Here is a 17,357-nt window from a genome sequence, read left to right as displayed (position 1 = left end):
TAAGTTGTAACCCATGTGAAGATGTTTGCCATTTCATTTGACTTACGCACAGCTCTCATGGACTAATCTGATTTGTATGTATTGCTTCCATACTTGTGAGCCCCATATGTTTATACTCTATTGTGTGTGGATTTTGAAAATTGGCCTTCGGTAATCTCGGATTACTGGCCATCACGGCACCATCCTACTAGGGGCGGTTTGGGGTCGTGACAGTATCCATACCGTATCCTGACCGTATCCTTGCGTATCCTAGACGTATCCAAAATTCAAAAATTAAAAAAAAAAATTGGATACTTCATTTCCCGTATCTGATACGTATCCCGCCGTATCGGGCGCGTATCCGTATCCGATACGTATCCGATACGCGTACGGGGGCTATTTCGGAGTATCCGTGCTTCATAGGTTTAAGTACGTTATGAACGGGAATTGTGTTCCATATGTATTAAATGCAAGTATGACTTATTTACATACGAATCTCATTCATTAACCTCTTTACTCTAGTATTATTCATTGGGTATGTAGGTGAGCAGCGAGATGTCCAGCCCCAATCCCAGTGAGCTTATGAGAGAACCAAGTTTATGGAGTCAACCAAGGTCGCCTTACACAAGAGGCTTTACTTTTAATTTGTTTATCTTTTGTTTCTTTTGTGGTCATGTTTGACCAAATAACTATGGTTTTTGTTAAGACTACTTTTGAATGATCCAGAACATGTATAAATTGCTTATGTATGCGATATGTGAGTTATTACACGTGTGAAAAAATTTTATTTTGCCATATATGCATAGCTTGGACAATGCTTTACATTTTGCTTCCACTTTTGGCCTCCTACTATAAATCATGATTTGATTTTTGTCTAAGGCCGTAGGTAATCTTCGGATTACTGGCCAGTTATGATCCCAACCTATAGCGGGGTCATGACACGATCTCTCGCACAAGAATCTCTCTCTCTCTCTCTCTCTGTTTTTATGCTTTATCTAATTGATCATTTATTATATAATCTTTTACCTAGAGATAATGTATTTTGAATAATATCAGTCCACTATTTTTACTCCACTATTTTTATTGGTCTAGTGTTTTACAGATTCAAGAATATAACTCCATTATTTTTATTGATATCTGTGTTTTGAAGTTTTAATAAATATCACTTCATTAATTTTTTTGTCTCTGTAATTTTAAGTTTCAATGATAATGACCTATTTTTTTTTTTTTTATAGACACCTATTTTAATGATGGTAATAATGAGAATGAATTAAAATGTTCTTATAATAATTAAATTTAATAATTCATTTTGTTTTTATGTTTAGAATGAATTTTAACCTGCTATTCATTTTTAAAAAAATAATTTTTATGTTGCATTTAATTAATTAAATAATTTATAAAAATTTAAAATTTAAAACTCATTTATAACATATATATATGTCAATTGGAAATTTAAAAAAAAAAATTTATATCGGTAAATTAAAAATATATTTAATAAAAATAATATAAAAGCGCTTCCAAACTATGATTCCTCTAAGTGGCCACATTCCCACGGTCCCGCTCCCACTCCCGCTTCATGCAACTAAGTGATAGAGGTTTTAGGTTTAAGTCTCTCCATTAGCATTTGATATTATGTCCCCGTTTGGTTTCTTCCTCTCTGTTTAGTTGTTTACTTCTATTTGTCTCTCCACATGCATGAGGGGATTGCACGTGAGGAAGGGTGTTAAATACGTTGATATACATTGTTAAGCCCATTTCCTAACAGTTTTTGGCTTTCGAAAAATTAGTAACTTAACAGTCCCTTCTAATGAGTACATCTCTTCTGTCCCCCATGAATTTATTCTCGCTTCTCCATCTCCTCCTCTGTTAGTCTATTCTCGTAGCAAGGTTCGTCCCCCATCAGTTGCCTCCTGCTCCTTGCTGTTGATCTTCTTGTTTCTGATGACACTGATCCTATTCAACGTTGGTATCCATTTCACCATCGTACTCCTATGATAAGATTTGGTTTTTCTAATACATGTTTTTCTCCTTCATATATTGTACCTTGTCTACTGTTCATTTGCTTTTAGAATCCTAGCCTTACAAAGAGGCCTGTCAAGATCCTAATTGGGTTCAAGCTATGGAGGATGAGTTGTCTGCATTGCAGAAAACTACTACTTGGGAGTTGGTTTCTTTGTCTACTAGCAAGAATCTAGTTGATTGTAAATGGGTCTACAAAGTGAAGACTCATTCTGATGGTTCTTTTGAGCATTAAAAATCTCGCTTAGTTGCTAATGGTTTCTTTCAGAAGTATGGTCTTGATTATGAGGAGACTTTTGCCCTTATTGTCAGGATGACTACTTTTCGTACCTTAATTTATGTGGTTGTTGTCCATCATTGGCCTCTCTATTAGATTAATATTAAGCTAAGAAGTACGGACATAGACACAAACATAGACACAAACATGTGACACGAACATGTGACACGACACGACACGGACACGACACGAACACGTGGATATGTAAATTTTCAAAAAATGCAAGACACATGTTGGGGACGCGTTCAAAACATATATTTTTATATTTTTATTATATGTATATTTTTAAATCTTTAATATGTATTTTATGTCAAATATTTAATTTTACCAAATTTATCAACCTTAGGTATGCTATTTTAGTAAAAAAAATTAAAAATTATAATTTTTGTTTTGAAAAAACTAGTGCTTAGCATGTCCCTAGAGTGTACCCAGCGTGTCTCAACGTATCCGCAGCATATCCAAAGTGTCCCAGCGTGTCTGACACGTGTCCGGCGTGTGTCCGTGTCAGACACCTACATGCGACCTCCGAAGAGGTGTCTGTGCTTCATAAATGTTAAGAATTTTTTTCTTAATGGCAATCTCACCGAAAAGGTCTGCATGCGTCCTTTACCTAGTCTTCCTCATTCCTTTGGACAGAGTTGTCATCTTCATCATGCTCTTGATGGTTTGAAACAGACTCCCCATGCTTGGTATGATCGCTTTAAGATGGTTGTTATTCTCAGATTGGATTCCATCTTTGTGTCTATGATTCTGCTTTATCTCTCCTTCACATCTCTATTGGTTTTGTTACCCTATTGTTTTATATGGATGACATGATCATTATTGGCTTTAACTCTTCTGTTATCTCTGAGATTAAGCAACATCTCTTTTGCACATTGAAAATGAAAGATCTGGGTCCTTTGCGGTATTTTCTTGGTATTGAGATAGCCTATTCTCCCAAAGAGTATTTTCTATCTCGAGCCAAATATGCAAATGAAGTTATTCACCGTGCTGGTCTTTCTAATGCAATGCTTTTTTACACCGATTGAGCTTAATGTAAAGCTTATTCCCTTTGGATGATCCCATTTTATATTGAGAACTGGTGGGTTGCTTAGTCTATTCGACTATCACTTGTCCTGATCTTGCCTATGTTAATGTGGTCAGCCAGTTCGTTTCTACTCCTCGTTCCACGCTTTAGGCTACTTCGGTTCGGATTATCTGCTATCTCCGAGATACTATCTTTCAAGGCTGTTTGTTATCTTCTACTTCTTTGGACATAGTAGCCTATGCTGATTCTGATTAGGTTGGTTATGTCAATGATCGTAAATCCACTTCTGATTTTTGTATGTTTCTTGGCGATTCCTTGATTTCTTAGAAAAGCAAGAAGCAAATTGTTGTTGCTCAGTCTACTGCCGAAGCTAAGTACCATGCTATGGCTTATACAACTACTAAGATTGTCTGACTTTGTTGTCTCTTGTCTGATTTAGGAGTTCCTTAGTTCTCTCTGACCTCTCTCTACTGTGACAATTGAAGTGCTATTCAGATTGCCCATAACAATGCCTTTTATGAGTGGAAAAAGCACATGGACATTGATTGTCACTTTGTCTGTCATCATTTGCAGTATGGCTCTATTTTGCTTTCTTTTGTTATTTTTGTTTTGCAGCTTGCCGACTTCTTTACCAAGACTCACATTACTACTGCTTAGTTTCCGCTTCTTCTTGACAAACTCTCATTGTTTTCTACTAAAGCACCTTGAGTTTAAGTGGAGGCTTGTGACTATTAGTGTATATTCGGTATATATTCTAAGAGATTGTATAAATATTATGTGCATTCAGAATTGTTTGTATTTCCTATTTAGTCTTAGGGTTAAAATTGCTATATAATCAGATATGCATTTTGTATTTGAAGACTATAGATTATATAACACATCCATCTCGGCTACACTCATTTTATGTACATATTGTGTCTTAGTTACCCAACACTATCCCATAAAATGTTGTTGGCCTTACTGTTGTTCTATGAAATTTGCCTTTTATTTTTGTCGGTATTCGTTGATCACATAATAATGCCAGGCACATTCCTACACTTGAGCAAACCTACTTTGCATCTATGAGCCACATCATCTCCAATCTCACCATCCTTATTAATAATCAAACCTAGGTAATGAAAATGTTTATTGCTTGTCTCTTGGTTTTCAATCTCCACTTCTCTATTATTTCCACATCAACTACTGCTAAAGTTGCATTTCATATTCAGTTTTATTTCTACTAATTTTGAAGCCTTTTGACTTGAGTGTTTCTCTCTAGATTTCTAATTTAGTATTAATTCTTTCCTTAGTTTCATCTACTAGAATAATATTATCAGCAAACAACATACACCATGGGATATCTTAATTCATTCATGATTGGGAACCCTATAGTGATTGAGAAGTCATTAGTTTCTTTCCCTTACAAGTGATCTATAAAAATCATATGTAAATTGTTTCCATAGTTAATCTACCGGGCGTAAATCCAAGCTAATTCTCTGACATAGTTGTTAACCTGTTACCCTCGAGTGATGGTCAATCACTCTCTCCCACAATTGCACTATATGGCTCATGTCTATAAATTTTGAATATTTCCCTTCTTTTAATATATAAGTACTATAATACGTTTTCTCTATTCGCCAACCATTTTTTGAGTCACTAGAATCTTCTTAACCAAGAGATACCAACATTACCTAAGAATTTCCAAGCCTCAATAGGAATACAATCTGGTCCTAATGCCTTAAACTTATTTCATATTCTTCGGTGCAACTTCAACCTCAAACTCTCTTAATATAAGATAAAAACTATATTCTCTAGTTCTATCAATACTATTATAATCAATCTCAACATATATTGACTAAAAATCCAAAAAGAAGCAAATTATCTATGAAGCACCGAGACTTCAAAAGTATCTGTATCGAACACACGGACACTTTGGGGACATGTATGGGACACCCTTATTTAATTAATTTATTTTCAGAGGACACGCCAAGGACATTAGGGACATGTCAAGTTATCTTTTCTCCCATTTTATTTAGTGCTTTTGATAAATGTTGAATGCTATTATTTTTTTCCTAAATTTAAATACCTAATAGATCATCCATAAATATATATATATATATATATATATATAAACTGTAAGTATTAATTTAAAAGAAAAAAATAGAATTGGGGTTAGTTTTTGTTAATATTGATTGTTTGTGGATGTAATATTAATCTAGATAGCAAATAAAAATATATGAAAACACCACTATTTTGAAATCGCCGTGTCCCATGTCTGCATCCATATCTGTGTCCGTGCTTCTTAGCAAATTACAAATGCACAACTAAAATACCTGAGGGATTAGCAAACTTACACTGATAGAACAAAAGTTACCATGCCATGTATTGCACACACAGCTAAAAAAAACATGTAAAGCGAGCAAGCAAGAAGTAATAGCACAATTCTCATCCTTGCTGACCAAGGCATCCAAGGAGAGGACTTCTCTTCCTAATATGCAGATGATGCTCTCTTAATAAATCATTACTTGCACTAATTTGTGGCATCTATTTGAATGATTAATAATACTATGCTCTACAAAGCCAAGATCATAAGCAGCCTTAACATTCATAGGTCTTGATAACAGGAGGCAGCTCAGGACCAAATCAGGCTTGCCTATTTAATTTCTAATCCTGCTACCATTGAAGGCAATTCCAAGAGTAGAAGCGCAGATGTTGGAATAATATATAACATGGCATTCACCACCTCAACTTGACTAGTTTGAGAATAACTGTAACTGACAAAGCAATCACAACAAATTACTAAAACCAAAATTTGTTTCTACTTTTTAACAACTGATGTAGTAACATGAGCAGATGAAGCATTGAGAAGAAAGATTGATCAGTAACCTGATAGAACCAACCTGATGCCCTGAGAAAGTTTTGATTGGTCGATTCTCTCCAACTTTACAAACATATATCATGTGGTCGGTGGAGCATGTCGCAAATGAAACATTGTTTCGCCAATCAACATCAAGGGTAGGAGCTGAGGTATAACATAGCCAAGTTATCACTACAAGTCTACAAGAATGATCATATGAACAAAAACAGGTTTACACTGGCCAATAACAAACAGTAAAATTTACCAAATACAGAAAAGGATGATTAGAAAAAAAAGGTTTAAGTGGAAAATAAAAGGACTGGGAGTCACCTGAATGAAATTCAAATTGTTGTTTCCATTCCCCCGTCTTTATGTCCCACACAATGGCAGTTTTATCCACACTCCCACTAACAATATAGTCACCCTTCTTGTTCCACTTCAAAGAAAATATTGGCCCTTTATGTTTATTTAAGGTAGTCATCAACTCTCCTGTACGACATTTCCACTAATAAATAAACCATAAACATGCAGAGTTGATTTGAGCGCAGAATGAAACCCTCATTTCACGACTTCAAATTGGATTACCAGACATAAGATCTGTAAGTTAACCGAATATAAGTAGTAGACACACTCAATCCCCAATCACATCCTGACATTTTCCAAATGGCCAAAGGTGGTTAAAACAAGATGGAACCTATCTTGACAGAGTACAGTAGGGCTCCTTTAAATATTGAATTATCCTGATAGACAATCATATATATATTTTGATTGGCATTGGGGTACCGAGATCAAAGCCCAACCAATGCCCAGGGGTGCACAGGCCCTCGGCAAAGAGTTTCCCACAAGTGCACCACAGTTAATTCAAGAGTTTTTCCTCAGTCCGATGCCCCAAGGAATTGTTGGCATCTAAGAGGTTTTGATTCTTGAACCTTGGAGGGAGCACACCCCCAAGACCCAAGGCCTTGCCACCAAAATAAACCTTGAATTTTCAATTTTGTTTGATTTGTTTTCAATCTAAACCATATGTCTATTTTTGTTAAGTAAAACCAATGGAAAAAGAGTATTTTAGTTATTAAACTCAATGTAGATATACATAAAATGTCTAAAATATCATTTTCATGGAGTTCAATTACTAAAATATCTATTTTTTCATGATTTTACTTAATGAAAATAGGCAAATGGTTTAGATTGAAAACAAATCAAAAGTTTACGGTTTAAATTGACAACATTAAAAACTTCGGATTTGTTTTGTTACAAGGGTCAAACTTGAGGGCTTTTTTTTGTAATTTCTCCTTTATAGTTTGTAATTTTTAAGCTGGAAGGTACTGTTTCAGTAAGCGTTGAATTACTCTAACCGAGCACAACAAAAACATTTAGTGAGTTCATTATCTACAGTAGTCCTTAGTTATAAACTAAAAGTTGGGGATATCAAAAGAAAACTTGACTAATATACTTCATATGTATTGGTTTTAATGCATAACATAGATGTGTTACTGTGGATATTCATATACCTGAAACGTGAAGCACCAATACAAGTATTCCAGGAATTTGAATTTCATACAAGTGAGCCATGAAATTATGTATTAATGTTCTTTGCTGCTGTAACTATATCTATTCAATTAATTTACTATCTTATTTCTTTGGTTTAAAAGTGTTGTCCAGATCAAATAAAGGTGCCCTGTATAGTTCCCTAATCTTCTCCATATAACCAATATTTAATTTCAAGCACAGCATGCAAACCATTTAGAAACACAACCTACCATCTCTATTCCATATTCTTGCCTGGCCATCATAAGAACCTGTCGCAAGTAGCGTCCCCTCTGCCTACAAAATGGAACAAACATTCACAAAAAGAAAAAATGATTCAACCATGGCATAGTTCCAAAATATAGCATGCATGCCACTATCAAACCTCAACATCAGGTAATATCTTGGTAGAGGATGACATCTAGCTTGTATGTGAAATATGAAGTGTCAACCACAATCATATAAAGGAAACTCACATTCCAATCAAGCGTTGTGACATCCTTGCTTTTCTCATTGATTCTACCTTTGTAATGTTTCAAGACAACAACATTTAGAGGCCCATTTGGCATACTGGAACTACAAGGTCCATCTCCAACTGTCCAAATTCTTGCGGTTGAATCTCCAGAACTAGAAATTCATGAATTGTAAATAGTGTTACGGCAAGAGATGGTTTGGCTTTGGAAAAGAATAAGATTATATCTTTCAAATTGCCATCACTTTAATGGTTTCATAAAATAGCTATATCTCAATTCCAGCCACACCAAATTTTTTACATAACCAGAACATGTAAGTCTAACAACCAGCATTTTATGTGCTACAGTCACTATCATTCTACATTCTGTAAGACATGACATAATTTTAAATGTCACGTTAGTTGTTTAAATGTGAAGATCTGCATCAAACATACAAAGGCCCAAAAAGGTGAGCAAACCCAAAACCTTACAAAGGAATCTAAAGATCACTATACCACAATGCTCAACAGGCCCTTCAATTTGTTTTCTAGGTAGTCAAATAGGTGCCAGAGCTTTAAAATGGAAAATTTGTAAACTAAAACTAAATTAACTCATGCTCAGCCATAGATAGTTATTTGACAATTGACAAGTAATGTCTTTATTAGAATCTTACAATTCGCGATTCAATTCACAATTTGAGCAAGTGTGTAAATGGGCCTAAAATGGTCCAAGCAAACGTATTTTTGAATGAACCAATTTTAAAAGAATAAAGAGTGGATTTTTGACCATGTCAAATAGTCATTTCTAAGACACAAATGTACTCACCCTGAGGCAAGAAGTGAACCAGCTGGACTCCATGCACATGCAAAAACCTGTTAACAATGGAAGAACAAGTGTTTAGTCAAACAATAAGATATTCAATTAAATCTAACAAAAATGTATAATAGAGATACACCCAAACCTCAGAGGTATGGCCTTCCAGAACTGTCACATCACAGCTAGGAATTTCAGAAGGCAAAGACGTTGAGCTTGTGCATATGTCCATTGGTTCTGGTCCTATATTGCATATCACATACAAAATAAACAAATATCCACATTCAAAGCATGGGATAACTAACATTCAAAATAAGTAACCCTGATCAATCTAGGACTCTTCCTAACTACCACCCAGAATACAAGGCCAAATTCATACAATTCATGGTCAAGTTTAGTGCTTAAAAAAGAAAATACCATATGATCCAAAGTTGCATTTTTTTAATCAAACTTTGTATCCTTGTTTGTACTCAACGACATATGGGAAGTGAACTGATAGGTGTAGATTACCTCTGCAGTATCTGTTTTCTTCATGTCTGGTGCTAACCTTATCTCAATGGATAGATTACAAGGCCACCCAAAATATAATGCCAATTTTGTGTAAGTGTAACTCACAGTTAAACTAAGATGTTGGTAAAAGAAAATGCTATATGACCAATAACATATTTTAAATTGAATTTGTATCCTTATTTCTCTTCAACAACATATGGAAGTGAAACAAGATGTGCAGGTTACCTCCACCATTTCCATTTTCTTCATGTTTGGTGCTGACCTTATCTCCACCTGGTTTGGTATCAACAGAATCCTCAGTTCGCTTTTCCTCGTCTTTATCCTTTTCGCGCTCTTTATCCTTCTCTATCTTCTCTCTATCCCGTTCTCTTTCTTTCTCCTTTTGTTGTTTTTCCTTCTCTCTTTCTCGTGCATGTTCTCGTTCCTGTTCCTGATCAAATTCATTCTTATCTTTCTCCTTTTCTCTGTGTCTATCCTGTTGAAGACTTTCTTTTTTCTCTTTTATGATTTTCTGTAGTTCATAGACATCCTTTGTTATGAGATCCAAAGGTTGGATGAATGAGAAATCACCATCTATGTCTGCATCACTCTGACAAAACCTTAACAAACATCTATAAGTTGAAACTTCTCAACAGGCAAAATGTAAAAAGAAATGAGCAAAGCCAAGAAACAAATGTACTTACGCAGCTCAAGTTTGCTTCCAGCTCAAGATACTGAATTCCTTTTTGCACAAATGTAACAAGAGCACCAGGTGGAACTAAATTTCCGTCAATTGTGCTTTTGTTGATCCCTGCCTCATATCCTAATGCAAAAGCTGAATGCGTAAACCCTGAAAGAAATTGTATTAGCAAATAAAGAACAATAAAAACAATGCATACTATACAATGCATTGTAAACTGAAATTTTATTGAAAGTTATTAATGTGGCTTTTAGCCTCAATCAAAAGATAAATGCATAAACCATGAAAGAAACTCTATAAGCAAGCATATAGAAAATTCAAAATAATATATGGTGCACGATACAAGGCCAAGAGAGAACATTGTTACAAACTATTGATTCCCTCCTCATTACCTAAAGCAAAAGATGAGATGCGTAAAACTCGGTAAGAAAATGTATTATCAAATAAAAAGAATCAAAACAATCCATAGTGCACAATGCATGGTAACCTGAATTTTTAATAAAGTGACGAATAGATAAACCATGATCGAAACTCTATTAGCATATTATGAACTCTAAACAATATACGGTGCATGATACAAAGCAAAAGGAAGAGCATTGTTAAAAATTACTGATCTTTGCGTCATTTCCGTAAGTAGCACAAACATGGACACACGACACGACACAATGATTTTAAAAAAAATGCATGACACAATACACCTAGGACATGTTACAATTTTAAATTCCTATATATTTATCATGTCAAATGAATGAATTGTTTATTCAAAAGTGATAAAAAAAGAAACATAACATCAATTAAAAAATTAAAAAACTATATACTCTAGAACTTAAACATCAAGATAACATTCAAGTAACAATTGCAACCTAAAGAATGCAAAACAATTGTAAAACATTGAAATAAACATAACATATTCACTTTATAAAATGTTTCAAAACATATTTAGAGAGCGCAAATTGAATTACAAAGAATGTAAAACAGTGTTACTATGAGGAGATTTATCACATAGGTCGTGTTTGGAGGGTTCAATAAGCAACGTTGAAGTGTCAATAAAGTATCTAATATTATGAATTTTAAATTAATATACTTTGCAAAAGAGTGTCAGACATGAAAACAATTGTAGAACAATGAAATACACATGATGTATTCATTAATGTTGCAAAACATATCTAGAGTGCATAAGTTAACATTGCAAAGAATGCAAAACATTGTTACTATAACCAGATTTATCACATAGGTCGTGTTTAGAGAGTTGAATAAGTGATGTTGACATGTCTGTAAAGTATCTGATATTATGAATTTAAAATTTGAAATTATGACACATTGAAGAAGAATCGGACACGCTTTTAGGAGTGTCCGCAGAGTGTCGTATCTGACACGACACGCCTCCTCCATGAAAGTGTTTGTGCTTCTTAGTTCCTAAGAAAAAGTTGAAGTGTAAAACCCTAAAACAAAATTACATCAGCAAATAGTAACTAATCAAAACGACGTGTGGTTCGTTGTACATAGTAAAATAAAGAGTGCCTTTAAAAGGTTGTTTATTGTAGCCTCAAGTCCTATAAGATAAAGCAAAAGCTATATATACACATAACCCAAACACCCCCCCACAAACCCCCCCCCCCCCCCAAAAAAAAAAAAATTAATTAATTTAGGGGTAAATCACACAAGTAGTCCTTATACTTAGATTCTTGTGCCATTTTGATTCCTAATCGTTGTAATTTTAATTGACTCAATTTTGACCCTAAATTTATATTTTATCTCAATTTGATCCAATTGATTATATTTGTTAGCATTTTTTTATGAAAAATGTGCACAAGCGGCATGTGTTGTGCTTCTAGAGGCAAAATTATAAATTTGATCAACTCTGTGAGTAACCCCAACCAACTCAGTGATCATTTTCTGTCAAAAATCTTAATGACGTTATCAATTGAATCAAATTCATACAAAATCTAAAATTAAGGGTCAAAATTGAGACAATTGAAAATGTTGGGACCAAAATGACACAATGAGCAAAATATAGAGACTATTGGTGTAATTTGCCCTTTAATTTAACAAAGTAAAGACCAAACTAAATACTTATGCCCACCCCAACCCCCAGCCCCATCCCCACCGCAAAAAATAAATAAATGTGCATGGCCTAAATGCACAGTAAAAAGAAGAGTGCCATAGAAAGTTGGAAGTAAAAAATTCTAGAAACAATTACCAGAGATTTGTTTTCGTTTAAGAAGAATGCGAAAAGTTCCATATATTCTACCCAAATCATTTCATCTTTCTAATAGAGTTCTCAAAATCGTGAACATCCTATCCATTATATACTGGGAGAGTGGGCAGGCAAACAAAGAGTTAAAGCAAAGTAACTATAGTTAGAACAAAACGGTACATCTCATATGTAAGATTGATTGGAAAACTACAGGTCATTGAGCATTGCATCAAAAAGGACAAAGTAGATAGGTATAGATGTCTTATTTCCCAACAAAAGAACACCAAATGAAGTACATTAAAATAACGAACAACCTAAGCATAAAACTTTGGTATATTTCTCATCAGATACAAAAATGAAACTAAAAGCAAATAATGTGTCACCTCTTATTCAATCATAAGTTAGAGGCTAAGAAGCATGGGTATTCCAAAAAAATTGTTGTATGAGCACCGGTTACTTATCCGGTAAGGGTACGAGTACCGGGAACGTGAAATACTTTGGGTATGGCTCGAGTACAACATAAGTATAGAACCAGTACGGCATGTGTATGCCTCAGGTATGGGATGGGTAAGTTTTGAGTACTTTTGAGTTACTTTGGGGCATAAATGTTATTTTATTTTATTTTTTTAAAATAAGGTAATCGAAATAAGTATATTGTACCTGTTTTATGAACTTTAAAAACATAGTGAATTTTAGTAATTATCAAAAATATAGAAAATACTTAGGTTTTTTTTTTTTTTTTTACTATTACAAAAATAGTTTAATTAGTTTTTACATTTGATTTTTTAATTGTTATAATTATAAAAATGGTAAATTACACTAACCACACCTGAGATTTAGCATAATTGCAAGGACTACCCTTGAGGTTTCAATAATAACAATGACCTCCCTTACGTTTGAAACTATTACCAAGATCCCCCCTTCTGTTAGCACATTTCACAAATGCATACTCAAGGCTCATTTATTTTGTTAACATTATCTTTACTAGGCCTAGTGCTCATACCGTCATGGAAAACCATTTTCAGATATTGACGGTGTGCCTCCGCTGAGATGATGGCCCAAGGATTGTGAGAGAAAGAAGCTCATTCTATTTTGCTTATTTTATAAAGCCTTGGGCTATATTTTTTGTATTGGGTTGAAGCCCTTTCATTGTAATAGGGCAAGGCATTTGGTATATGTAATCCCTTAGAGCATGCTCTTCTGAAAACTTAGATATTGTAATTGGATGTAATGTCCCACATGCTCAATATTCATGTCATGTAATGAGCTTGAATATAGGATGCATGTGACACTTGTAACCCATGTATTGGATGGATTTATGTATATATTGATGGAGATTTTATCAATTGGTAATCTCATTCCTTATTTATCTTATTTTAGTAAGACAATCCTATCTCATAAGATCATTTTCATATAAATATATATTTCCCTTGTTTCAAAATACTATTTTCTTAATAGATTCGGATCCCTTAGAAATCGGAGCATTACATTTTGGTCTCCCTTCATCATTCCACTATGTCTGATTTTCAAACATCAGTTGCAACTAGCGACGTTAATGGCGTCGTCAACACCAACAAATTCACCCAAAAAAAAAAAATCATCGACACCTACATCAATCCCTCCAATGTTGTCATAACCAAACTCTACCTCGATTGTACCACCATCATCACCAACCCCTCCAATAGTCACATTGCCGCTGGCAAGTATTAGGTTTGTAGTTTTTATTTTTTATTTTTGGGGTTAGGGTTTCTAGTTTGTGATTTATTTGGGGGGTTTGAGTTTCTAAATTGTTTTGGGGGATAGGGTTTCTAATTCGATTATGGGGTTAGGTTTTATGGTTTTCAAGTTGTTTGTTTGAGGCAAGACAATTAGGGACAGCCACAACCGCGGGTTTTTGGGGCTGATTTAATTGGATTTTATTTCTGAAATTGCAATAAAAGTACAGGGGACAATTAGGATTTGTTTAGACTAATAAATGGGTAAGAGTTTAAGCATGAAAAGATGGAAATTTCGACAGTGTTGGGGCTGTTAAAAAGTGCAGAAAATATAAGAGGGAAAGAAGGAGAAGAAGATAGATCTAGGAATTACTCCTAGAATTCATTAGGCATCACACCTAGGGTTATGATTGCATCACACAAACCCAAAGAAGCTTCAAAGCTCTAAAAATTATTTAAAATATCAACTCTATCGAATTATAAGTATTACATGACTTTATATAGAATTAGAAGACTTCCAAAACCAACTATAACCAAAAAAGGAAACTATTAAAATATCTTTAACTTCTAAAACTAATTTAAGACCAAATAAGATACATAAATAAAAAGTAATTAAATAACTCGACCCATAAGACAATTCATGGGCGACCTACATAACCCATATTCATAAATTCTGCAAATTACCAAAATACTTTTTCTTTTTTTTTTCTTTGATAAATCAAATTACCAAAATACTCCTAAGCTTAAATCTTAAAAGGCTTAAATATAATTATAAAATAAGACTCTAATAATACTGAAAACATAATTATAGAAGATTTCTATAAATTTCTCTATAAAATCATGCCAATGTCCAAATATCATAGCTTCTTTAAATTTAGTCTTCCTTGAGCTTCTTATACTCTCATCATTCTCCCTTGGTTGGAAAAAAAACTCAACCTCAAGTTTTGAAGTGTTGAAGTATAAGAATCCACAAGTTTTGAAATTGCATCTATGACTTCACATTAAAATTTTCAAGTTGCCAACATCATTTCTTCCTCATTGGAGGTAGCAATGGAAGCAATGTGATATTTTCAACTCTAAAGCAATGTGAACCCTTGAATTGATCTAAGTGTTGAATTGCCCCTTTGTTAAAATTTACCATCACCTACCACCAATTTACCATCACCTACCACCACCTAATCCTCACCTACTCCTCACCTACTACACTTCACCTACTCCCCTTCACCTATTACCTTCTTCTCTTCTATATATATGAATCAATGTAAACATAACAAAAAATCAATCAATAATACATCAATTTTTACATGGTATCAGAGCCTAAGATTTAGGCCTGTATTTCTTTCTCACCGGCGGGCAGCCGGCCGGCAACTTTGCCTTTGCTGCCCGTTGGAATTTTCTACACACCTTCCGTCTCCCTCCAGCTCTCGTTAAAAAATAAAAAAATAAAAAAAAAGGAGTACCAAAGACTCTACGATTTCTTCTACGACTCATCGACCTTGGTCCTCCACGAAGCAGAGAGAATCAGAATCTCAAGAGAAGAGGCTTGTCACAACCTCATATTCGCGACCTGTTTCAATTCATTCGGAGGCATGAAAATCCTCCTCCCAAACATGATCAAACGGATCAGAAGAGCAGGAGTCAACCTCCACACCCAACTCGAGGAGGAGATCCGATCCGCCGTCAGATCCAACCTTTCCGAAACCCATCACAGCAAGTGTTTTGCCAACAAGGGATACTCCCACATATTTGTTCCGCTGCCACTTCCCAGCTTTGACCGAAGCATCGGCTTGCGCAATGTTCCGAGCCATGGCAGTAAGAAGCGCGATCTCGTGCTCGGCGGCTGCGACGGTGTTAGCCGTCGGCGCATTAATCACAAGGCAACCGTGCTCCGTCGCTGCCGCCAGATCCACGTTGTCGATGCCGACGCCGGCGCGTCCGACAACCTTGAGCCTCCCAGCCGACGCCTCGAACACATCGCGATTGACTTTGGTGGCGCTGCGAACGATCAGAGCATCGCAGAGCGAGATCTTAGTGCAGAGCTCTTCGGGACTCAGGTTGTAAGAGCAATCAACGTTGGCCACGTCTGTCAAGTGCTTGGACCTGCAGCTAGATTTTCTTGGACCTTCTGTTCACTAACATCAGGTTCTTCTCTTTGGTATTATCAGTGCTCTTTTCATAAGCCTCAGCATCATCCACAAACAAGCTAGAATCTGAAAGACACAACTCACGACCACTCATGCGGTCATTCTTATCCATCACCTTTTGCACACACACCCATATTTTTTTTTTATTTTTAAACAAATCTTCACCTTTATTTTCATTATTATAAAGCTTAGTTGGTCTAAACTTCACACCCATCCACCGTCCAAACTTTCTTTTTTATTCTAAAGCTTAATTGGTGCTCTCTCTGTTCCCCACTCCCTCCTTTATTATTTTTTTTTTATTCATCATTATATATTCATTATCACTATGCTTATCATTTCATCACCATCACCATATTTTTTTTATTCGATTCCCTTACTTTTCCAAAAAAAAAAAAAAAAAATCCATTCACAATCACGTCGGTTTTCATTCCACAAATTTGTCATTTTTTTTTTCATGCCGGGATCAACCCCGATCACAATTTTTCACCACACAACAAAAAAAAAAAAAAACAAATCAAAACAAAAAAAAAAAAAACAAAACAAAACAAAACAAAACAAAACAAAAAAAAAAAAAAAAAAAAAAAAAAAAACACAACAACAAAAACACAACTACCACACCCACAGTGGGATTTTTCTTCTCTATTCTGCCGCCGGTCTCTTCTTTTTGCCTCCATCCTGGGCAGTCCTTGACGGTGCGGCCTCCGTGTTTCCTTGTCCACCGAGCACGTTCACTCCCCCATACTCCTCCACTGCAGCATATGGTGTCCCTCCAAATCGGAACATCACGGTGGCCTTCCGCTTCAGCTCCTTGTTTTCTGTCTTTAGCACACTTATCTCTGCTCGCGCATCCTTATACATGCGTTGGAGCAGAGCCAGCTGGGGGTTTAACTGTTGCACCTCATTTGTCCTGCTCTGCAGCCGGTGCGACAAGTTTGTGACCGCAGTCATGGTTTCCACACATGACTTCAGAGTATACTGATTGGCCTCAATATCAGTTTGCACCGCCATTTTTTGCTCCACCGACCGCATCGGAAAGTTCAACGGAGCAAAACCAGAGGCACTTGGTTGAGGTTCCAGTGCCACCGCACCAGTTATCTCTCTTGTTGACTCGTTGAGGTCGGGAAAGAGAGTGAGCAGACCACGGGAAGATGAGGCCATGTTCTGGGTAGCTGAACGGGAAGA

At 35.4% G+C, this 17,357-nt stretch overlaps 1 protein-coding gene across 1 annotated transcript in view; it reads right to left on the bottom strand.

Moving 5' to 3' along the window:
• The window catches only part of LOC114260316 (WD40 repeat-containing protein HOS15), a 47,146-nt gene that overhangs the window by 20,408 nt on the left and 9,381 nt on the right, over positions 1 to 17,357 (bottom strand). The window contains exons 2-9 of the mRNA XM_028200408.2: positions 10,124 to 10,269; positions 9,666 to 10,029; positions 9,079 to 9,173; positions 8,943 to 8,989; positions 8,142 to 8,292; positions 7,899 to 7,962; positions 6,469 to 6,627; positions 6,182 to 6,303 (exon numbers count right to left, since the gene is read on the bottom strand). Of these exons, the coding sequence (XP_028056209.2) occupies positions 6,182 to 6,303; positions 6,469 to 6,627; positions 7,899 to 7,962; positions 8,142 to 8,292; positions 8,943 to 8,989; positions 9,079 to 9,173; positions 9,666 to 10,029; positions 10,124 to 10,269 (1,148 nt within the window). The remainder of the gene's footprint in view (positions 1 to 6,181; positions 6,304 to 6,468; positions 6,628 to 7,898; positions 7,963 to 8,141; positions 8,293 to 8,942; positions 8,990 to 9,078; positions 9,174 to 9,665; positions 10,030 to 10,123; positions 10,270 to 17,357) is intronic.

Source organism: Camellia sinensis, chromosome 6 (genome assembly GCF_055761805.1).
Source record: "Camellia sinensis isolate YWXY chromosome 6, ASM5576180v1, whole genome shotgun sequence".
In the NCBI taxonomy this organism is placed as follows: domain Eukaryota; kingdom Viridiplantae; phylum Streptophyta; class Magnoliopsida; order Ericales; family Theaceae; genus Camellia; species Camellia sinensis.
This window is presented reverse-complemented; position numbering and strand designations above follow the sequence as displayed.